At 36.1% G+C, this 24,933-nt stretch overlaps 1 protein-coding gene across 3 annotated transcripts in view; it reads left to right on the plus strand.

Moving 5' to 3' along the window:
• Window positions 1-24,933, plus strand: part of LOC135141183 (Protein tyrosine phosphatase 99A) — a 156,213-nt gene that overhangs the window by 111,470 nt on the left and 19,810 nt on the right. For all 3 annotated transcript variants that reach the window (XM_064072026.1, XM_064072025.1, XM_064072027.1), the window contains exon 4: window positions 8,127-8,308. In XM_064072026.1, coding sequence (XP_063928096.1) covers window positions 8,127-8,308 — 182 coding nt within the window. The remainder of the gene's footprint in view (window positions 1-8,126; window positions 8,309-24,933) is intronic.

A 24,933-nucleotide genomic window follows, 5' to 3' on the forward strand; every position in this document is an offset into this window, starting at 1 on the left:
CTTTAAACAAACTCATTTCGTTTAAACAAGAAATTCATTAATATCTTAAGATATCTTCGCCGCATTAGACTAGAACTTCGACGAACTAAGTTTTCAACTAGATGCATACACTGATAGAATCAAGCACATTAAATACGGTAGTATACTCACGAGTAATGAAAAATTTAAATCACGTACTAGATCATTTTAAATAACGCGGTGTCGTGTTACTGTGGACGCTAGATTAACACTGTTTATTTGTGTAATATATTTGATTAATAACCACGATTTATTAATTTACAAGAAGTTATAAAAAAAAATCTCAAAGTCAGCTGGCTTCGCTAGCTACAAAAATTTCTATTATAACTTGACTACCAAGTTACTTTAACGATAAATATACATAATTTAATGAGCATCCAAATACGATTATTAAGTGGTTCAATACGAAAGTCAAACTACGACGTATCCCTCGCCAATCAAAATCATTATCGAAACTCTATCGATACGCGAATGAACTTGGTGATTACTCGAAATAAGATCCTTCGTTGCTAACAAATCCAAATTGTTACCACAATCAAATTACACGTAACATGTTTTAATTAAACCTGGGTTTTAAACACGTGAGGTTCGTTCCGAAGTAGAAACTCGAAATTTTTGCGTAAATTCCATTTTGCTTTACCTGATCGTGATAAATTAACGTCAAGAGTATTTACAATTTCATGGAATGTGCATGTTCAGTTTTGTGGGATACAACTCCTTGGAAAGTTCGACGAACAACCGGAGTTTTCCGGATGTTGAAGTGACATAGATTAATAACAACTATCGGACAGTTATAACCTAAAACCGACTTAATACAATCTAATAAAGTGTTTATTTTTGTTGTTGACGAACAAGCCGCAGCATGAACTACTGTAAACAGGAGAGGAAGCAAAGTTGAGGATTAGGGGGAAACCGGTTCCGGGTATCACATACGCAAAGTCAGATGTTTCATAAAATATTCTATTTAAGGCGCTATTATTACGCGTTACAAGAAAACCGAAGCAGCTACTAGTCAAGCCTTAGTCTGCGATTCACTGTGGGTGTTTTAAGCCTCGAAGCCACTTACTAACAATTTCCCCTTGAGCGTGTATGTATACACAAGTACAAGTAAAAACCACAGTGCGTAAACAACAATAACAAGAAAACTGAGGAGAAAACGTCAAGAAGTGATGTGTAAAAGTTGGTAGATTAAAGCAGATACTCGACACTGTGACCTGAGTAAAAAGCCTGGCACTTTTTAACATATAAACGAAGAACCTGGTACCATTTACCTGAAGTCTGCGCTTTTTCAACGAGCAATTAGCTATGTGTGTATGTGGATCTGTTTGCTGTTGGTGTCGTAAAGCCTTAATTGTTGGGTATTTGGCTGTATGTGGGACGTGTTACGGTTGTATACGAAGACGGCAATTGGAGTTGTATGTTTTACATTTGTATTCTATCGCAGGCATCCGCACAATGGGGCATATCCCTTATCCATCTAACTGAATAGAGGAAACATTACACTAATCAAAATAATACAACTCCACTTGACACCCCGGGCGCCCATTTGTATCACATGAATGATGAATTATACAAAGATAAGACAAAAATACGTGCAACGAAACCGAATGCGACCTTCTTGTGAGCAGGATGAGTTACGTCGTTGGTGTTACCGTTACGGGCCGACATAATCGAGCTTCGTTCTGCTACCACAGCGCACAAAGCGTTGATTCTTCCTTCATTCAATTTGAAACCTTGCCAACCTCCGATATTTTATTTTTATCGAGAACGGGACACCGGCGAATGTTAAAAAATAATTTAATCACTTCATTCTTTAACAAACGCCGTCACCGAATTCAATCGAATCCTGAATATTTGACCAGAGTTTTTAGACGTTATCTACCTAATCAACGCTTCCGCTGGCTCACCAATGAATCATCGCTTAATGTAAATAGGCAGAAACGCCACTCGATTAACGACAATCGAGGATAAAAATTGCATGTGTAATCTTCGTGACGAGCCGCTGCGTTATTGAGAAAAATTCAAGCAGACGCGCTGTGACATCGTACGCTTTATACATCTAAGATGAACCCAAAAATTACTTCACAAACAAAATATCTCATTTCATGGAAGGTTTACACCGTCACACTTTGCCTCCCAAATTTAATACTTCCAACTAGGACAGGCCCTTTCAGTTTTATTGTATTTACGCAATTTATGCTGACACGCACCGCACAGACGGCAATTATCCTGAAAATGTCAACAGCGGTGACGAAACACACCGAAAACCAAAATCAGGATAACAAATATCAAGCTCGTTTTCAGTTCGCCATTAATAAGAGCCTGAAAGTGTATAGTGTGAAATACGCTAAGAGATCCAAGTAGTTTCATTCCACGATTAACAAAGAATATGAACCGAGCGTAAAAAGCTATATAGTGGCATCGTGTTTCAGTTTCCGCTCCGTTTTTTTTTATTTGTTAAACACTTTAGTGCAAATGGCGCAGTCGGGGGGTGTTTAGTTAAAACTCAATTTAATTCTTTGAGAAATAAAAACTCCGTTTGAATACCGATCAAATCATCGAAACTTTTATAAAAAGTAACTAGTTTAAAGGAAAAAAGTGAGATTGTGAGAACTAAAGCGAACTAGAATTGGAAAATGCAATAGAGCACTACTAAACTCTAAATGGCGCAGTCGGTAGGATACGTATTTAAAATTCGATTTAATTCTTCCCAAGCAAAGAACTCTTCTAGTGTGACTTAAAACAGTTTGAGCAACAACATGGGCAAAAAATCAACTGGCCAACTATATCTAAACCCCCGCCCACACTTCTCCACTTAAAATTTCATCCTCTCATGTAAGGTTTCGCTACGCGAGTGACAAGTAACGCAACGGTTATCCGAGCGCGTTCGGGATGAAATTCAGTTTTTCAACCCTGACTTGCTCGATTTTTCATTAGTGCGAAAATCCATCCTCCTTCCACGCAATTTGCTACCGAACCCATTTAAATAAAGTTGATAGTTGATATACCAGAGACTACTTTATGCATTGTGTTCATCCAGCAGTAAATTTCATAGCAAGAAGCATCTTCTGCATTTAAGTGTCTTATCGCTCAACGCAGTTCTAATTTGGACCAATTTTCCATGAGCGCCTTTGTTAGAAATTTCATGTAGACGCGGTATATGCATATCCATCACTAACCCAATTTCGAAGTTAAATGTGTACAAAATTTCATTTTCTTGGGATAAATTTAGACGATGTGACAGCTTCAAAATCATATTTATTTTCAACACCCTCGCACGTCGGATAAAAATTTCGCAGATAAGTACCGGATTTTTTCTAATATGCAAATATGAATCCGAAACAGCGGCTCTTTATAATTCATTGTAGCGCAGGGAGAAAATGTTACGATAACTGGGTCGCAATTAATAAGTAATTAATGCGATCTTTAAAAAAATACGCAGCTGCCGGGCAGACGACTCGGCGTCACGGCGATAATTCTAAGACGGATTACTTTTTGTCAGCTGAATTTTGTCAAATAGTTCATTTCACTAATAGCTTAATATAAAATGGTGTAATTATGCCAATCAAGTGACGCAGAAAAACGCGAAACCACTCATTTGGAAGCTATCTTGGCAGATCTAATATCAACATCTCATCATGGTTGTCGCATTTCGTCCTGCACGAATAGCAATTTCTCTAAATAATAAACATCCTTCACGCGAACCAATAATGCCACCCCTTTGAAAAACAGCTAATTCATTCAAATTATTGCGCATACACACCCTAAGCATTCACCAGCAAGAATAAGGAACATGAACTTGGAAATATTCCCGCATAAATTAATTACGCGTTATTAAAATCCCTGGTAAATATCGGTTGTTTTCTCGTTTCTTCGAGTAATCAAAATCGATAAGAAATTTCATTTATTTCAAATTCAAAACGTAAACATTGACCCTTCCAATTTTTTATTAAATCCAAGATCTACGGCGAAAGCCGTCGACTTAAAATTAAAACGCAAAATAAAATTTAATTTACATATTTAGCGGAAATAAATTTGTACAGCGTTGGTTGGTATTTTCTAAAACGACGCGTATTTTGGTTAAATTTATATTACGGAACAACCGACATTTTAGAGAAGCATTAAATTAATGTATAATAATAACAATAAAAGTGCCATGAAAAATAAAACAAAACCTCCTTTAGTTAATGCTCTTTTCACCGTTGTGCACATTCAAGAGCAATCATCATTTATGAACCATTCAAAAATAATCAAAATTTATACCTTTCCCTACTTTTTCACCCAGGGTTATAAAATTATTATTCATATACAGGCCTCGTTTCTTGACAGCGACATTCATCTTTCTTAGAACATCAAAAAACAGTTTTTGCGTAAATTATATCCCAGAAAAGTTGCAAATTAGCATTGTAAACACACCACGTGTCACTTAATTTTTTCCTGCCACCTCGAAAAACGTAAGATTCACCACTTCAATTTATCATCTTACAACGCGATTTCACTAAATAATTGGGAAAAACTGTGAAAGCGAGAATTTAAAGTAAGCTAACAAGGTAGCCATTTCATTTTTTCCATTAAACTTTTTATAACTATTGAAAGCATATATGCTTCTTCAATTATACGATTTGATTGATAGTCTAATAGTTAGATCGTTTTCTCTATACAAAAATACGTATTTTATTGGTAGCTGACGTAAGTTAATACACATATTTTTAATGTTGCGTAAAGTCAGCTCGCTTCGCTCGCTTTCTTGGTACAATAACACGATAAACAAATAAAACCAGTGCCACAAAAAAAAACAATAATTATTATACCTGTGCAGAGTTGTTCTAATACGCCTCTGTGCATTCATCGCGTTTAGTTTATTAATATTTAACAGTCTCTTGACGTTCCACAAGACCAAAACGACCCTCGACATAAACATTTTTTATAATTATATTACATTTTCAATGTTTATTTTATACCTTAACTCTACACTGTCAGCTTCAGTGCAGGCGCTTTAAAATAACAGAAAAATCTTTACGTGGAACTGGAACACAGTCGTTACATAAGCACTTCTGCTAACACAACAATAGAATAACAACACTATTTCGCTTTTTCACAAAAGATTCTTTCGCAATGTTGGAACGTTTCATAACATAACATGTTTTTTTTTGAAAGATTTAAAATTATTTTCTTTGCCGTAAACGATTTCATATACTTTTCTGCATAAGAGCATTAATTACGAGTACACTGAATGGCAGTTACATTGTTTTCGATATCGGAGGCGAGGTTCATTAAGGACTCAATGGTCTTAAAAAATTTTGTTTTTTTCAACTTCGCGAAAACAAAACACTTCTTCTACAATTTAGGTTTAATTGTGTTTTAAAAGGAGCATAAAAAATAATAAGATTACTACCTTTTTAATATGAGAACAAAGAATAACGATATCATTAATAAACTCCTTATTTCTTTTTTCATCCTAATGAGTTACTAAGAGAATTAATAAAGCTCTTCTTATCGGAGAAAAGAAGGATGCTTTTTTTACGCACAGCCGGGAAATTCTTTAACCAGCAGTTAAAAAAGGAGATCATTTACAAGCCCTATTACTTTTCATTTAATTCATTAATTACCGTCGAAGTAAGTCACATTAACCGAAAAAGTTTTTCTTTCGTAGAGCGCGAAATATTTACTTTCGTACTCCATCGGTTTCGTTGCGATATTTTCGTGAACAAAACAAAAATAAGAGAGAACTTCCGTACGAAAATATTTCACATTCGGCGAAGATGAAAGGCTGTGCCATTAGGTCACATAAAAAAATAACGGATGTGAGAAGTTGTTTTCTATAACGAGAAAATTGTCGGTAATTTCGTTACGTCTACGTTAGAGGATTTTTGTTATAATGAACACTTGTAGCGGCGAAAGGGAAGCGCTTTCTCCGTTTTTGTAAATAGTAATGTCTTTAAAATTCGTACTACTATTTGCCGGAAGCTTCCTAAAGCTTTCAAATTAATTAGGTCGAAAAAGTTCTTTATGCACAAGAGATTAGAAAAATCGAGTATAAATTTTTTTAATGGTGAAAAAATGTAAATGCGGCACCGCAATTGTCTAAGAAGTAGTGATAAAAGTAAAAGAGAAAAGGAGATACTGGTTGTAATTAGTAGATTAGGATTTTAAGCTCCTTGTCGAGGGCTGTGCGATCCAATAATCACTTTTTACCGCAACTTCTCTCCACGCTACATTGACCACCTCTTGCATCCCGAAAGTGCAGTCAAAGGAAAAAGGACAAAAAGTTCAACTCCAACTTTCTTAATATTACATATCAACTGCTCCAATCCCGTGCACTTTGACACCAATTTATACCTGTAACACATGGGAACACGAACCCAAAACGCTCCCAGAAAATTTAATCAAAACCTCTTACAACAAACACAATTAACTCCACTTTATTAAAACGCCGCTTCAAATCAAAACCAATATATCCAAACTATTCCCCTGAAATATATCATTATGAAATTATATCGAACAAAAAAGCTTTTTGTATGGAGACCGCACAGCGCGCTACCAAACCCGAATTTATTAAAAATGCATCGGAGCGCAATTTACAATAGCACACTTTTCTTCTCGAAACAGCGTTCAAGAAGTGTTTTATAAATCATGAGGAAAACCTACCGTTTGATTAGGATTGTTGGCCATCTGTTTTTGTCGCCGACCCTTAACAAAAAGTAAATCGTCACTCTTCGCTTACACGGACGAAGTTCTGGTGAATTTGTGAGACTCAACCAAAAAGTCTCTCAAGGGAATGCAATTATCCATTAAAATCAACAAAAAAGTCTAAGTAAATTTTAATATCTCGAACAAAGTACGAACTGTTCACAAACACCAATTTTAATTTGAATGATTGCACAAATTTTTACTTCTCGAAAAAAGTCATTCGACACAATTCCAATCTTTGACGTTTCACGAATATAATAGAATATAAATAAAAAAGAGTGCGTCGACCCAGGGACGCACGGATGGAGTTTTAACTTTGCGTTGTCAATTTATATAAATTAAAGACATATACGCGGCGAAGTAATTAATTTTATCTTAAAAAATAATAAAAACCAAAAATATGTTGCATTTGTATTTTTTGTATTATCAATTGTTGTTTATTATAAAATATACTTTTCTTATTTATTTATCATATAGAAATATCATAGTTAATTATTATAATAATATTGTATAAAAAAAAAAAACTGAAGCACAATGTGTAATTTACCAACTAAAGTAACAAGTAAATATTTACAAATGCTAGAGCAGTATTTATAACTTATTCGATTTAAAATACAAATTACTGTTCAATCATATAATCTATAATTTAATATAGTTATTAGTGGCCTATGGTGACTCAAATGAGTGATAAAGCGTGTGAAAACGGCATCAACTGTCGTACTTAATTTAGTCGTTGGAACAGTCAAACGAACACATTTTATTAAATATAGCGCGGCGTTCCATGCCTATGTTCAAACTCAGTTCAGACCGGTGTCGGTGTCGACACCGACACCGAGTTCGAGCTCGAAGTCGACATCCTATTCCGGCGCGCGTCGTATAGGTGTTCTATAATACGACAAGGAAGGAGTTAAAACATTTTAATTTAAAATTATCATCAGTAAAATAATTACGGGTTCGGAATGTATTTGCCAACGTTAAATGTAACCCTTATATATATATTCTAAGAAAACAAAAGTGATTATTTTTCACTAAAAATTTCCAGCGTACGGCGAAGGAGATACCGGTTGAAGTAAGTTTAAGTTACATTTGTCATCATCAGGTGTTCTCCAGTGCCATAAATTCGGAGGTTAACTATTCTAAAGTTGAGTTTGCGATCAGTTTGAGTTAGAAAAATTCGAATCAAGATTAGAAATCCATAAGTGTTGGCGTTGAATTCATGATTGTGAAATTTCTCGCATGCACCGTTTGACTTATTCGGCATCTGTGTGAAATCACTTATTGAATCGTATCGATTAGACAATATTGTTGTTTGCTTTTCCGAATGTATAATAGGGTTTTGATCAAACGTCTATTGAGAGAAAAAATAAAATTGTTCGTTTAACAAGTAAAAGATTTTTATGGGATTGTTTTCATTTCAGGGTTGGCGAGAATGGCGAATGGAATGTGATAGATGGAATTCTTACTCCGAACAACGAGAGCAGTTACCAAGTTACAAGCTTGCACCCTTACACAGTGTACAGTTTCAGGGTGGTGGCAGTGAATGCGATGGGGGCCAGTCACCCAAGCAAAGAGTCCTATTACATGGTTACACTTCGAGAGGGTAAGCACAAGCAGGAATTACCCTCGACTGCTTTTATAACGAGCAAGAATGTGTCGAGATCTTCTAAATTGTTCATTTCTACCTTAACTCATCCACTTTAACAAACAACATTGCACAATAAATCATAAAATCTCTGAAAAACAACTTAATTACAGCACTCGCTCAACGCTTAGGCCTCGCGTTTTGAGTCCTTTCGAATATTTTCAGCGGTAGATTTTTCATAAAAACGTTTCGACGCTGCGAGATAAATATATCGTTCCGGACGGCCCACTTAAAATTCCCCAAAACTCTCGCAAAACCACTGGAAAGTTAAGTTCAATAGCTCTTTGTTAATTATTCCGCCTAATTACGAAACAGAATGGACCGAAACGGTTCATAAAAAAAACCCTTTTTAATTATCCCGAATTATTGGCTTTTCGCGTTGAATACACTGCACCTTGCGTCGGGTATTATATAGTTTTGATAACGCTAGAATATGCAGCCCTAGGACCGAATTCCTAAACAGCTCATTACAACTCGACTGCGTCATTAAGGATATCCTAAACCTAAAGTTGACCTACATGAAGATTACCATTTGCGGCTATAGCTTTTACTAAATTAAATAAATCCTTTCGTGTACCCCATTTAAAGATACTTTAATGAATCGATAACTGTACCAGCTTTCACTTAATTGCTTTTTTAAAAAACCTACATAATCCATTTCGGCTAATCTATCCAACCATCATGCTGACAGTCTAAAGGAAACGTAATCCGCGACTCATAAGATACAGTACGTTTTATTTTATCCTCAAACTTCGACAGAGCGTTGCGTTAAAATTTCATAAAGTTATTTTTAAATTACCTTATTTTTAAAAGAACTTAGAATTAAACGTGCACTGCATACGCGACTACAACGGTATTATCTTGCAATTTCCGCGTATTACGGAAAACCAGGATTTTCCATATAAGACTTAGAAATCCCAGATCAACGATGCATCCGATTTTCTGATAAAAAAAACAAAATTCATGATGTTAAAATCCAAACCATCTACAAATACGACTGTCATACCTTAATTACATGAAAACTTTGCCATACGTGTCACAACGCTTAGATAAACTAAAGATAGGTACACACTTCCCCGTCGAGTAGAACGACAAGTGAAGCACCTACCGTTTACCCTTTTGGTTAGGCCACAATCCGCAGAAGTGCTCCAGTTCTGTTTAACGTAAGAGGGACTAATCAACTTGAAAAGGGCGCCAGCAAGTTATCACATAACCGTCGTCGAGTCAGTGATGATCGAACAGCAACGACTGTGAATCATGTCACCAAAAACAGTTATCCATATTTTTAATAATTTAATTAAATTTCTAATTTGTTGTAGATATTTTCCCAGTGCAAATTGTAACCGTTACACGAATTTATATTGTCTATGGGTTTATATGTTCTGCAGCTTGAAAATTAATGTCATGCACGGATTCTATGATAACACAAAAATGTTGTCACAATTCAGTATCGAAGCCGAATCCGAGGGACACTCCTGCAGCAATCGCACCACAGTGAGAGTTATTTTTAGTGTAAAAAACGCGAAAACAGAAGGTTTTTATTGAAATTTGTTTACAGGAAGAGGGGTCGTTCATGTGGATAATTGATAGGTCAACGAAGTTGAATAACATAATTGTGAATACTCAAATGCTCTTTTGTAGTTAATTCTAATCGAGTGTCATGAAAAATGACACTCTCAGTAATATAAACTCTATCGTGACGCGTTTAATAATATACGGTTGGTAAAAATGAAAAAACCCTCGAAAACACTTGATAAAAGTATTTTCCACGAAGAATAAAATTATTCTGAATAATACCCTTATCAAAGATTTTATTCTTCAACAAACGTGGAAACAGCGATGACGTGTTTAAAAATTGCAATCGATTTTCTGATGTAAGTACACGTATTCATTTCTAATAATAGTATGGTCTGTGAAAATCCCGTCCCTATCTAATTAAAATTGAACGTATATTTTATAGATATGACATCTTTTCACGCTATCGCTGAATATAAGCGACACTTCAACATCGGTCGAGTCAAGTTAATATTTAAAATCTCGGCGGACGGGTATTTTCCAAATACATTAAAACCCGGTTTAATGGATACATTTTTAACACATACGTCGATTTAAACTGAATTGGAACCTCTTAAAACCAATAAAGCTTTAATGTGTTTCCTAATTAAATAACCACGAAATCGATTGCCCCAGGACGGAAAAAAGCCATCCGAACGACTAAATTTTCTTGCTGCAGCGATGTCTGCAGCGTTTTGATTTCTGACAAAGCACACAAGTCGAAGAATCGCTTTAAAAAGCTGGCCCGTCAAAGGCCAGAATCTATCAAAACTAGTTTCGGGGAAATTCAATTGGGTCTTTGTCACATTGTAACGCTTTGAAAACAAAACAAATAACAGGACAATTCAGAGCTAAACGACTGGAGCCCAACGGGATTATAAAGAGAGACGGGCTATTTTAAAATTTGGACACGTCTACTATCTTTGGGAAAGTGCGAGGGCCAGAGCGAATTCTACAGCGAATTCGGAACTTCAGGTTAAATCCGTGACACGATATTGTTTAAAAGCAGTCTTGGCTGAATTTGCTTTGCATTCTTTGAGTTTATTTTCATGAAAAAAGTTGGACAGTCGAGAACCGCATACTTGTTACTTCAGGAGCACCTCAAGGGTCCGACCTGGCTCCTGTTTTGTTTTCATCATTGATTAATGACATCGTAGACGTTATTTAACGCATTTAATTCACTTAAAGTATGAAGGTAAAAATGTTGTCGAGCCGTACTTATTTTTCTAATCTTTATGGTATGGAGATTTTAAATCCGGTTTTATCATAGGAACGCAAAGAATAATTACAGGGGTTTTATACAAAACCACCGCAAGTCCGTTTCAGCGAAACCCAATACACAGGTTCTACATCTCTATTACAAGAAAATCCTCGGCTACATACATACAATTCGGAGTAAAACGATGGATCCCGATGGGATTATAAACAGTCGGGGATGTTTTAAAATTTGGACACGTCTACTATCTTTGGAAAAATGGGGTAGATAGGGCGCACTTTACTGCAACTGTACGGGGTGGCGATAATTTCGGATGAATTAGAAAAAGTCGGAATTTCGTATCGGTTTGAAAGTGTGGCACGATACTGTTGAAAAGTGTGCAATTTCGGTGAGCGGCATTTCCGACTTTATGCCTTCAACATTTCCACCCCCTGAATAAACACCCGAATACTCCGACCGTCGGTTAAGACAAGCGGAAAACGAAGAACTGTCAGCTCCCTGGAAGGCATCGGTAGACCATGGTGGTGTTGCTCGTCCAAACTGACAAGTTTGCATTTCGTTATTTTCAGCCAGTTAGTTGAAAACAATACCAAACGAATTTCATAGCTCCATTAGTAGTAATGAATCCTCAATTTCGGCGAAATTCGCCGATATTAGAGCTGTGAAATTATTTTCGCGACGATTTATGTTTTTCACGGTTATAGATTAAATCGAAAATTTATCATTTTGGTAGAAAATAAAATGCGTGAGAGATTTCGTAACGTTTTATTTTGCCGGGGTATTGATTTCAGTCCATCTGCAGAGAAGAAACATTTGTGGGATTTTTGGTGAAGCGAAAGAATAATCTCATAAGAAATTCTAACGCATTTATGTTTCATTGAATTTTGTGCTGAATATTTCTCATTTGTTTCGTGTCATTACGTGTTGGTGGCGTTTTCATTTGCGGCTACGCGAGAATGATAGAGCAGTTTGAATCGCGAATGTTGATTTGTTTTATAATATCCTCGCGGTTTAGCGTTTACTGCCCACCTACAACGGTAAAACCCGCCAGAGACGCGTGTTAAACTCAGGAAAATGGAAGAGTTACATTGTTTCGGCGATTGTAACTTTTTGAGATAAAACCTATTTAATGCCGTAATAAATGTATTTCAACCAATGACACGAGGGTGCTAATTTCTTCTGCACACTGTTAATCAGAGCAGAACTTCGCAATCAACCAAAAATAGTACATCACAAAACAGAAGACAATTTCATCGATATTCCACTAGTTCCGATTCGCTTTATACTTGCGTCTATATCGTAAAACCGAACCCCTGCCGCGTTGGCCTTCAAATCAAATATATCGGCGAATTTACAACCGACCGGGGGTATATTTTTAAACCAAGAAGGGGACGAATTTTTAGATTTTAGCAAAAGTTTAGCACGATTTTACGCCAACGTATAGCCCATACATCCTCAACCAGTTACACTAGCAGTCAGAGATATTTCAGCATACATGATTCAGCAACCACCACCGCTTTCGTCCTAACTGGGGAAAACTGCAAATGTAAGAACAACCCAAACAAAGATCGACACACCACACAAGAATCGGCATCTTTCTGACCGACCGTCAAAAACACCCGACCGTCTTACTCAGCTAATTATTGTTAAACTTACGCGAAATTGCAACGCTTACCTCAAAACTCCAACCCAAACACGTGACTCTGGCAAATTAACTTATATGTGTTCGGTTTCCTTGTTACAATCCGCCAACGAGTTTCATTGCTCTAATAACACTTCAGGGGCGATTTTGTACATAATCGCCGCCAGATGACCTCATTTAAGTTAAATGTTACGACATGCGATTCGCCCTCGATGTTGTATGTTAAAACACATTGCACAGTTGCAATAATCGGCGGTCTGGCAGCCATATACATAGCGAAATCTATTGTAACGGATGGTCTCACCGAGTCAATTAAAGCAACTGTCTAATGGCAAATTGTAGCTGTTACACTATTAATTTTTCCTCATTATTGGTTCATTAATATTTTATTGTTATTATGGATGTATTAAATACTATTACGCATTCTGATGTTACAATGATCTACGAATTAAAGGCAAAACGGTATAATTCGATAAGGACTTATAGATGCATGTGTTATTTTATCGCTGCTGTGTATATATTTCGGCTAAAGCTTGATTTATGCAAAACAGCCAGCTTTTATGTAAATAACAACACACTAAGTAAACTAGTTATGGTTAGTTCATAATTATCAACTTGGAACGACTTCAAATTAGCTAAAATGATCGAATTTCATAAATAATATAGTCATTATCACCTTGTTATTAATATTTCGTGTGATTTGCGTGTTCGTTTAAGGAGTTATCTTTTTCATAACAATTTCCAGTGATATCCGTTTATGAATAAATTAAATTCTGTGGTGGTAATGAACAAATAAATGAATATTAAACGAGAGTAATAATTCATTTATTTATACGATACAAGGATAAAAAACTTGGTGATTTTAGACTCGCATGGATATTTATTTTATTAATTGAAACTGTATTTTCTTTAAACTGTTTTACTCAATCAGCTAGTGAAATGGACGCATTTTAACGACCCAATTGGCGATAATTTAAAGTTCTTTGTTCTTTAAGGAGCACTTTTGAATTGGAAAGTAATGCCAGCAATTGTAATATAAAATAGAGAAAAATTCGATTTTCGTAGATTCTTCTGATGTATAAAACATGGAATTCTGAGAATCCTGTGAAAGGAATGTGTCGAAGCTCAGCGGCTAGGGCGCGTCAGAGTTGCGGATGATTAAGCCTTATAAATTTGGCTGGAAATTAAAGGGTAGAGTGAAAGGCATTTATAGTTCTATCTAGTATCGGTCGTCATGGAGCCTAACGGTATATGTGTGGATATCTTTATAGAATCTGGAAACAATCTATTTTCCGAAATATCCGTGTTATTGACCGTGGAATGTCTGTTATAGTGTAGGTTGAACAAAGGGTGGCGGATTTATGGGAGATTGATTGGTGTTGAAATGGGTTTGTTTTGGATGGCGAGTGTCCGTGTTTGCGGTGAATATTTATAAGTCGATTCGGAAGTAGATTATGCAGAAACAGCAAAGCATATGGCCGCTATGACGGAATCGGACGTCAGAAGCGGGCCCCATTACCGATGTCCAAAAGCAAGTATCGAATACAGGCCGAAATCCGAAACACCGGACTCTCAACGCAAAGAGCAGTCCAAATTTGATACTGACACATCGGAGTTTCCTCGATTGGTGACTCAACCACCGTGACCAGACTGCTTTCCACTACGTTGTTAGCCAACTAGAGGACGCTACGGTTCATTTCCAGACTCACACGAAGATTCCATGTATAACTTACTATTGCGATTTGTGTGTGTGTGTGTGTGTGTGTGTGTGTGTGTGTGTTTTTTGTATTTGTGTTACAACATACATCAAACAAATAAGCGCAGACGCAATCTGTATAGTAAACAAATAAAAACTTGTATAATTCATTTCATCAAACCACGGATGACTGAATTATTTCGGGATTTATTAATTAACAGGCGTCATAAAAAGCGTTACTTTTGTGCGACGAGCAGTACGTGCCGAAGTGTCGAGTGGCAACGCGCGCCGCAAAATAACGAAATTTGGCATCATTAGTCCGCGTGACGCGTCTGCGGTCGCTGGCCGTTGACCGTTGACCGCGGTTTCGTTGCCGTCAGCGGAACGCGAACGCTCGATCGGCATTGTGCGGGACCGCGCTTGGCCCTGACGTGTATCGATTGAGCCCTATCCCTAAATATCAATAAAATCGGCAGTTTGAAAAAGGCGATCTACATTTTATTACTAACTTTTCCCTCGGTTTAACATCATTACTTCCCTCGGATGCATTAAATCGTATTATGAAAAACGAACTCGTAAAAGTTTGGCCGTGTCGGCGGTTATATTTAGGGCGGGCTCGTCCATTTTTTATTGTCTTTATAAAGTTGTCGGAAATGAATACGCACCATAACGCGGTAACGTGAGGCGATAACAGCGCCGCTGGTCGCCGGATGCGGGGGATGCGGGATGCAAAAACTGACCGCACATTATCCGACTTTATTTTACTCGGGAACGAACAAAGTTCTGTCTCGTCTAAGAAACCCGATCTAAGTGATCGGATCGGATTAAAGGCGTGTCGAAAAACGCTTTTGAAGTGATCCTTTTGAACAAGATCCCGAGTAACACTATCAAATGCTAGCTTTCTAAACCATTCGATGATAAAGTGAAGTCTTTGTCCGAAAATTTCATCTAATCTATGGCGATGCACGTTTGACGTGCATCGGCGCACGAACGCACGCCCAGAGCCGAGTACGTATCAATATCTATTCCCGACCGTCAAGAACGCTCGGGAATAGAGTCACCTCGACCGTCACACATACATAAAATAAAATCATAAATAAGAGAAGCTTAAAAAAAAGTTCTTGGATATAAAAAAGAAAACCTGGCTCAGGCTTGAGAAAGGAAACTGTCTTACGAGCTGTAAACGAGTCATGAAGCTCGACAACCGTTTTCAGTCTGAGTGGATTTTGAGCCTGCGAATGTTTATCGAGCCTCGTGAATCGCCGTTTTGTTTTCTTAAAAAAAAAAAGATTAGCTCGTAATAGTTCTTCGTCAGTTCCGGCTCCACCACACATCATCCCTCTCCGTCAAATTATTTTCTGATATTCCCGACAAGCTGCACCCCATCAATGGCGCGATCTTGGCTCTACTCTCTACAGCACCCAGGCGACTTTCGAATCGACGCAATTAGAATCGGATCAGACATCTGGGGCTCTGGAAAACCGACCAGTCGAAAGTGTATCGTGAACGCGGAACAACTTGGACGGACCTCATCCACAGCAGAATACAAGCTATTACGTTTTTCCGCTCTTCTGCGTGTCTGTCCGGGTCTCGCGTGTATTCCTACTAAATATTTCCCCTGTTAATCTAATTTTAAACAACGCTCTTTTTAACCCATGCCACAATTGATTTATTTTATGGATCGACGGATCTTTAATTTCCTCACACCCCGTGCCGATCGATTCTGGCCACAGCGAACAATGAATCCCGTTCATCCCTCTGAACAAGGTATCACTGTTTCATAACGCGCGCAAACACAATTTTATTAAGCACGAGAACTGAGAAAAACTCTACCTTGATCCTACATAATTCCATTATTTTTTATTTTACGGTAATAGCTATTCATGAGGATTATTTCTGTTTCTTTTTGTGCATTCAACAAAAACATGTATGCTTGAATATCTTTGGGGATGAAAAAAATTGGGAATTTATCATTTGGGTCTGAGTCATGGCGATTAGGAGCACGGGCCCGTCGAACCTCGTTTCATCCCCGTTCGATGGTATTAAAAAATTCACAGTTATTTAGAATTTGTCATAAGAGTGGAGGAGGCAGCGGGAGAATAAATTCTGCAATTCTCTCCATTAATCCTGCTGGTTATACTATACTATTGATCTTCCCCGTTTGTTAGTTAACTTGAATTAAAGGCCACCATTATAATCACTGAATTGGTATTTGTAGTCTTAAGACAATTTATATTATCTAAAATTTTCGTAAGCCTCTTGATTCTCACTAAGCTTTGGATTTGTCCTTCTCGCCGCTCTTGGTGCAAAATTTCCTAATAAAATTCCTTCCCCAATGACTAATTATTCCACAGAACGCCACAAAATATCAACAGTAAACTCTCCGAGACGAAAAATCATCAAAGCTCTTACTTAAAGTTAAAATTAACTGGTTCTTCGAATAAAGACCCTTCTCATATTAAAAACATGCAATCTTGTGCAGATATTCTACTTCACGTAAGTTCCTGAAACTTTTACAGCGCAACATTTGTCTTTAAATTCAGATTTATAAGTACCCGAGGAGTTACACGTTGCATAATTTGGGCACTTTTTGATTTATCTAATTCACTTACACATATTTACCCGATTCATTGAATTTAACATGGAGCACCTGGCTTAGAGCAATAATTCAAAAGAAGAGGAAGAAAAAAGATTTGAACCCACAATTTTAGCAGTGTGTGTTCGCACGTTTTTCTGCATTAACACGAAGTTTTATCTCCAATAACTTGCAGGAAAACCACTAAAGGGAGCTTTAAGATCTTTTATATCTTCGTCTGTCGCAGAACTCTTAACACGTATCGTCACTAAATCTGCGAGAGCCTCCGAAAGAATTCCTGTGTGATACATAAGACATGGACAAATCGAATTTTTGCTTTTGCTAAATTCAATTCAAGCTAATTAAATCGATCCCTCTTCCTCGGCGTTCTAAATTAATTATTACGTATTGACTTTTATACAACATTGTGTTTGTCTAAGCATCATGACCGATGTCAATTCAAGCTTTGATAGGATACGATAAATATTTGTTCTCGATCTCGACGCGCGACTATCGAAAAAATATCAATCCATATTCAATTAATCAAATCAGAAAGTTACGTAAAGCCACTCAATTAATTCGATTACGGTAGTTAATCACCTAATCGAATGTGCTATTTTCCATTTGTAACTTTGCTCTAATCCTACATTGGCATGTGGATCATACCTGTAATAGAACCCTGTTTACGAAGTCAGCCAGTTTTGCAACAAATTAATTTCGAGGGCTTCACTCCTCACAGTTAGAACACTATCGATTCGAAATTATAATCATTTTTAATCGCTTAGGCAAGCACCTGTTGATACTTGAATTTATACATATTTTCTTTCGCATTTTCTTCAACCGCAACCTCTCAAATTCGCACACCATAAATACATTGCCAATATACAAATTCAACTTCTCTCAATTACTTTAATTGGTTTACACACGACAATAACCACGAGCAGTTTGAAAATGCAAGCCACGTGATCAAACAAGCCGTCTGATTGGCTCTCCCACTTGCGCGCCACTTTCAAAGCTCGACGCCAATGAGAATTGAAAAGAGCACTAACAATAATTAAATACTGACGAACGATTCCGGCACAAGTGTCGATACAAAAAAATTTACAGATACCTACTCTGTTTTAAATTCACTATCCGTCAAAAGATGGTGCACCTGTCAATCATAAATAATATTAATAATAAATGCAGTAATACAAACATCCACTGACAGATGGCAGACTCGTGAGTGATCTAATGATAACTATTTGTACCGGCTGACTCCTTCGTTGTAGATTGCGATTGCCGCTTTATAATTTAGAGATAGCGACTTCGGATCTTCACAGCAGCAAAACTTTTTTTTTCATGGAGCCAAGATAATCAAAGTTACCGACACACAGATGGCGCAGCTCATGTTTCAGCGCCAAAATAAATATTTGAATTTGAGGAGCCAATCAAAGAGCGCGGTTTGACCATGTGACCCGCATTTTCCATCCACTGAATCTCTATTACAGCGATGGTAATTTTCTCTTCGCTTTTGAATATTCGTAATTGTAGATATCTACTAAGTGAACAAAGGTTGTTCTAAGGGTGGGATACATTATCAAAGACGATTAAAAATTCGTAACACAAACATTTAACACTGTATTGATCCGGATATTGTGGATTACTCCTACAGGCATATTATTTCCCTTTGCGTATATAAAATGTACGTTTCAGACTTGGAAGCAAATAATTAACATCTTTTGAGATCTCACAAACGAACGTAGAAACACACAAGAACACCTAAAAATGCTGCAGAGTTCAAATTGGAAACTGGCTTTAATCTTCCCAGGCAAACGAATGTCGCCTTAAGTAATATATTAGTAATTGGATTTGGTTATCGTTTACTATGGTATCACTTTGTATTGCATCTTCTGTTGATGACAGCTACTTCCAATTTCTGCTAATTGTGGCTTACCACACTTTCTATTAATTTAATCTCGAACTTCGCTTGTTGATTTATGCAGATTGGTTTGAACGCGAACAGCAATCGGTATTTCATTTCCTATATTTCTTTTCTAAGTTTAAATTAACAACTAGCAGAAACCAAACAGTTATTAATCAATACAAACAAATCGACGCTCGTTATTGGTTTTTTCTGAATTAAAAAAAACCTTCACCCTCTGGATTAGCATATCTACCGCATACGGGAAAATTCAAAACGAGGCAACAGACGCGTGAACTATAAACATGTACAACTTTAAATATATAAACAAACCCAAGACAACAACAATATATTTTTTTATCATAAAAATAAAAAGTGTTAGATATCACATTATATTTTGTGTCAAAAAGGCTCCCCGAAATGTATTTCTTAGTCGGGGTAAAGTTGCTCTAAATTTTACAAGCGTCGTCTGATGTATACACGATCAACTTACTTAACTTAATCACTTTAAGGTAAAAACAGTAATCATCTCAAGCAGCGTCGTAAGCATATGAGATTATCTTTTCATCAACATCAGACACAGAAGTTCATTTACGTATTCATTAAACAAAATCGGTTCTAAACCTGATCTCGGTTGCACACCACATTCTACCCTTCCCCAACCGCCGTGTTATAAGCTTTTACATTTTGAACTATGTTTGTGATGTAATAATAATCAGTTACGTGGGATTCCTCTAATTCCGTAAACACGTAACCTTTGTTTTAACACTGCCAGAAACGACATTTGCTCCTCCCAAACCGAAGCTAATTACTGACGTTCAGTTAAAGATTACTCGTTCGCATTATGTAAAACCGAACTTTCGAGCTCGATAATTTAAAATATGGGAGTAATTGTTGCAAAGTAAACAGAGTCTTAGAACCAATAGATTAGATTAGATTAGTTCCTTCTCCGTTACACTCTCGATCAAGCAGTCCGACGTGGAGGTATCAGTTTTTGGCCAGTGGGTGTTTCGTTTTCGGTGAATTCGCGATGGTTGGATTAACGAGAAGTTCGGTAAGGTTAATGAAAGCAGCATGTGAAGAGCCGCGAGCGTCAGACAGGTGGGCACGTCGTGGGGTGGATTCTGTGGAGGTATCGAGGTGGCAACGGCGGCATGCAAAACCACCGTCGCACAAAACGATTATGATGATTTTCATGGTTCATGAACACGTTTAATTTGTCTGTTAACGGTGTGATGTTCGTAGTGGTCACCGTCGAATATCATTTAAAATCTCAACAATCAACGAAACGCCCTATATTTTTTTATGTATATATGTATATGAACATTTAGGTTAACAAAGCGGAAGTGTAATTGTCCCCAGAACGATTAACATCAAATTTTCTATAAAATTGTTCTAAAACATTATTCAAAAATGTAAATAAAGGTACCCCATTCCGCTTAAAAAAGGTGCGCATCGCGTCATATCTCAAAACGCAAACAAATAAACGACGACGGTTGTGAAAAAAATCGTGCTTGAACAGGAATAATACATTTTTCAGTCAATATAACGATTGGTTTTTCTCTTTTAAATTCTTTTTTTTTCAAGACTTTCCATGTGTAACTATCGCGATTCTAGAAAATGATAGGAATTTTACACTATGTGGGTATTAAAAAAATTGGTCTAAAGAGTTTACACAGTACTTCCCTCGCTGTCGGAAACGTGACGACTGCATGTCTATTATGTTTTTTTTTCGCAGTAGATTTCATTTTTTTTTTGAGTCACCCGGTATATGCAAATTCAAAAAAAATCAATGGAATGATAAATTACAAGTACAGACTCATCATATTTTGTATATTCTAGATAGTATTTATTCGGCAAACTTTTGAGCTGACGTCATCAGTTTTTTGTAGAAGATAACCAAATATACTTTGACTAAAAATTTATTATGCTCTTTATAACTTTAAAACATTTGCAAGATTCCAAAACATTCGATTCTGGAGTTCCTGATTAAATCAATAAAATACATTTACCCATTCATTATTTTTTTTAGGTCACCCTGTATATGCAAATGCAAAAACTATGAATGGAATGATAAATCACAAGAAAAGACTCATCATATTTTGTACATTTTAGATAGGATTTATTTAGCAAAATTTTGTGGTGACGTCATAAATTTTTTAGGGGGGATGAGCAAATACATTTTGATCAAAAACTTACCATGCCTATGATAACTTTAAAACACCTTCAAGATTTCAAAGCATTCGGTTTTGTAGTTCCTGAGTAAATCAGTAAAATAAATTTACGCATTCATTAATTTTTTTGAGTCACCCTGTATATGCAAATCCAAAAAATATCAATGGAGTGATATATCACAAGCACAGACACATCATATTTTGTACATTTTACATAGGATTTATTTGGCAAACTTTTGAGCTGACGTCATCAAGTTTTTGGAGGGGATAACCAAATATATTTTGAGTAAAGATTTATGATGCTCTTTACAGCCTTAAAACATCTGCAATATTTCAAAACATTCGGATTAGCAGATTCAAAAAATTGCAAAATGTTTTATAATTTTGATTTTTTTTCCAAAAATCTGGACGTTTCGGGTAAAAACTCAATTCGGAGTCGTAAACTACATGTTTAGGACTATATTATTTTATACAATTTAAAACCCATTTACTATGTACAATTTTGAAGTGACGTCATCACATTAGTGGTGGGGATGATTAGACAAATTTTGGTTAGCGTTTTACCATCTACATGATATTCCTAATATAACTACAAAATTTCACAACAATCGCTCCAGTACTTTCGGAGATTATCTGTCTAATAAAAATCCGGGACGGCAGACAGACGGACAGACGGACAGACGGACAGACAGACGGAAATGGGAGACCTATTTCTTCGTCTTCTAGGGTTCATGAAAGATCGAGAAAACGTAAAAGTAGAGAGTCGGCCGACGGACCCGATTACAATACTTCCTTTGCTTACGCTCGGGAAGTATAAATTTAATTTTGGAAAAGTTTCGTAAAAATCCGCAAAAAATTCTGGAATATACACCGTTTGAATGTACAGTTTTTTGAAAATCCTACAAATTGCCATATTTCATGTTGGAAATTCTAGAAAAAAAATTGCAAGAATCTCTTTGGGTTCTTTTTGAAACCAAATTTTCGAAAGGTTGACTAAAAATCCACAAACAATTCTGAAAAATAATAAATGGTGGGAATTTTCGAAGAAATGAAGCCGAAAACAACCTCCCGATGTGGAACCTACAAAAAATCCCTTTAGCAAATTTTCGAAATTTATGGAGAAATGGTCGAAAATTTCATAAGGGGTATTGAAAAATTGAGTTCTCGAAAAAGTTGCCTAAACATCGGCAAAATATTCAGGGATGTAGATCTCGACGTGCTGATTCGAAAAATACAGCGTGTTTTTTGGGTCGCGGAACAACATTTTAAAAATATTCGATTTGAAATTCAATTTTTTTAAAAATCTTAAAAATTGCCATATTTCGATTGGCGATTCCAGGAAAATGGTAGGAATTATCGAATAAATGTATCCATTAATATGACGCCGAAATTAACTTCTGTAGGTAGAAATCCAGAAAAAAATGTTTTTAGTAAAGTTTCGAAAATGGTCAAAACTGGGTCGAAAATTAAAGTGTTGGAAAATTTTCACTGTTGAAAAATTAGTCAAAAATCCGCAAAAAAATCTGAGATGTCGATATAACGTGTTTACGTTCCCGAAGCAACATTTTGAAAATATTCGGTTTTGAATTAAATTTTTTATAAAGTTTTCAAAATTGTGATATTTCGATTGGTGATTTCGGAAAAATGCTAAGAATTATCGAAAAAATGAGGCCCAATTTAACTTCCGGGGGTCGAAATACACAAGAAAATGTATTTGGTTCAGTTTCGAAAATGGTCGAAAATGGATCGAAATTTGAAGAAGTAATGAAAAAATTTTACTTTTGAAAAAGTTGTCTAAAAATCCGCAAAAAATTCTAGAATGTAGATCTCGACGTGCTGATTCGAAAAATATACCATGTTTACGGTCCCAAAGCAACATTTTGAAATACTCGGTATGAAATTCAATTTTTTATAAAATCTTAGAAATTGCCATATTTCGATTGGCAATTCCAGAAAAATGGTCAGAATTATCGAAAAAATGGGGTCGAATTTAACTTCCGAACTTTGAAATTTACAAAAAAATGTATTTAGTTAAGTTTCGAAACTGGTAGAAAATAGGTCGAAATTTGAAGAAGGGGGCAGTATTGGAAAAATTTCACTTTTGAAATAATTATACAAAAATCCGCAAAAAATTCTGGGTTATGACGTGCTTATGCGAAAAATATAGCGTATTTACGGTCTCGGAGCAACATTTTAGAAATATTCGGTTTCGAAATCTACAAGAAAATGTATCTGATTCAGTTTTGAAAATAGTCGAAAATGCGTCGAAATTTGAAGAATGGAAAAATTTCACTTTGGAAAAAATTGTCTAAAAATCCACAAAAAATTCTGGAATGTAGATTTCGACGTGCTGATTCGAAAAATATAGCGTATTTACGGTCCCAAAGCAACATTTTAGATATACTCGGTCCGAAATTAGATTTTTTAAAAGAGCTTAAAAATTGCCATATTTCGATTGGCGATTCCAGAAAAATGGTAAGAATTATCGAAGAAATGATGGCGAATTTAACTTCCGGGAGTCAAAATATTCTACAAGAAAATGTATTTAGTTCAGTTTCGAAAATGGTCGAAAATGGGTCGAAATTTGAAGAAATTTGAAGGTATTGGAAAAATTTCAATTTTGAAAAAGTTACCTAAAAATCCGCAAAAAATTCCAGAATGTAAATCTCGACGTGCTGAGTCAAAAAATATAGCATGTTTACGGCCCCAAAGCAACATTTTAGAAATACACGGTCTGAAATTCAGTTTTTTATAAAATCTTAAAAATCGCCAATTTCGATTGGCAATTCCGAAAAAATGGTCAGAATTATCGAAAAAATGGGGTCGAATTTAACTTCTGGGGGTTGAAATTTACAAGAAATTGTATTTAATTAAGTTTCCAAACTGGTAGAAAATGGGTTGAAATTTGAAGAAGGGAACAATTTCTTTTTTGAAAAAAATTATCCAAAAATCCGCAAAAAATTCTGGGTTATAGATGTTGACGTGCTTATTCGAAAAATATAGCCTATTTACGGTCTCGGAGCAATATGTTAGAAATATTCGGTTTGAAATTCAATTTTTGTTTTAATTTTCAAAATTGTGATATTTCGATTGGCGATTTCGGAAAAATGGTACGAATTTAACTTCCGGGAGCCGAAATCTACAAGAAAATGTGTTTAGCTCAGTTTCAAAAATGGTCGAAAATGGGTCGAAATTTGAAGAAAGGGGTATTGAAAAAATTTCTCTTTTGAAAAAATCCACAAAAAATGCTGGAATGTGGATTTCGACGTGCTGATTCGAAAAATATAGCCTGTTTACGGTCCCGGAGCAACATTTTAGAAATATTCGGTTTGAAATTCAATTTTTTTAAAAATCTTAAAAATTGCGATATTTCGATTAGCGATTCCGGAAAAATTGTAGGAATTATCGAAAAAATGAGGCCGAATTTAACTTCCAGGAGTCCAAATCTACAAGAAAATGTATATAGTTAAATTTCGTGAATGGGTCGAAATTTGAAAAAGAGGGAAAAAAGATAAGACTGATTTTGGCAAATGAGATACCTTCTAAAAAAAGAGAGGGCGGGGCTAGTGCCTGCTACGATAAGATTGATTTTGGCGAATTACGTATCCTCTAAGAAAAGAGAGGGTGGGTGCGTGGAGCTAGTATCTGCTAAGATCAGAGTGATTTTGGCAAATGAGATACCTTCTAAGAAAAGAGAGGGCGGGTGGGGGGGCTACTGCCTGCTACGATAAGACTGATTTTGGCAAATGGCGTATCCTTTAAGAAATTTAATTAAATTGGAAGAATTTCACTTTTGAAAAAGTTGTCCAAAAATCCCCAAAAA

Source organism: Zophobas morio, unplaced genomic scaffold (genome assembly GCF_036711695.1).
Source record: "Zophobas morio isolate AGI-343-1 ecotype UQ-CSIRO unplaced genomic scaffold, CSIRO_AGI_Zmor_V1 ptg000044l, whole genome shotgun sequence".
Classification (NCBI taxonomy): Eukaryota; Metazoa; Arthropoda; class Insecta; order Coleoptera; family Tenebrionidae; genus Zophobas; species Zophobas morio.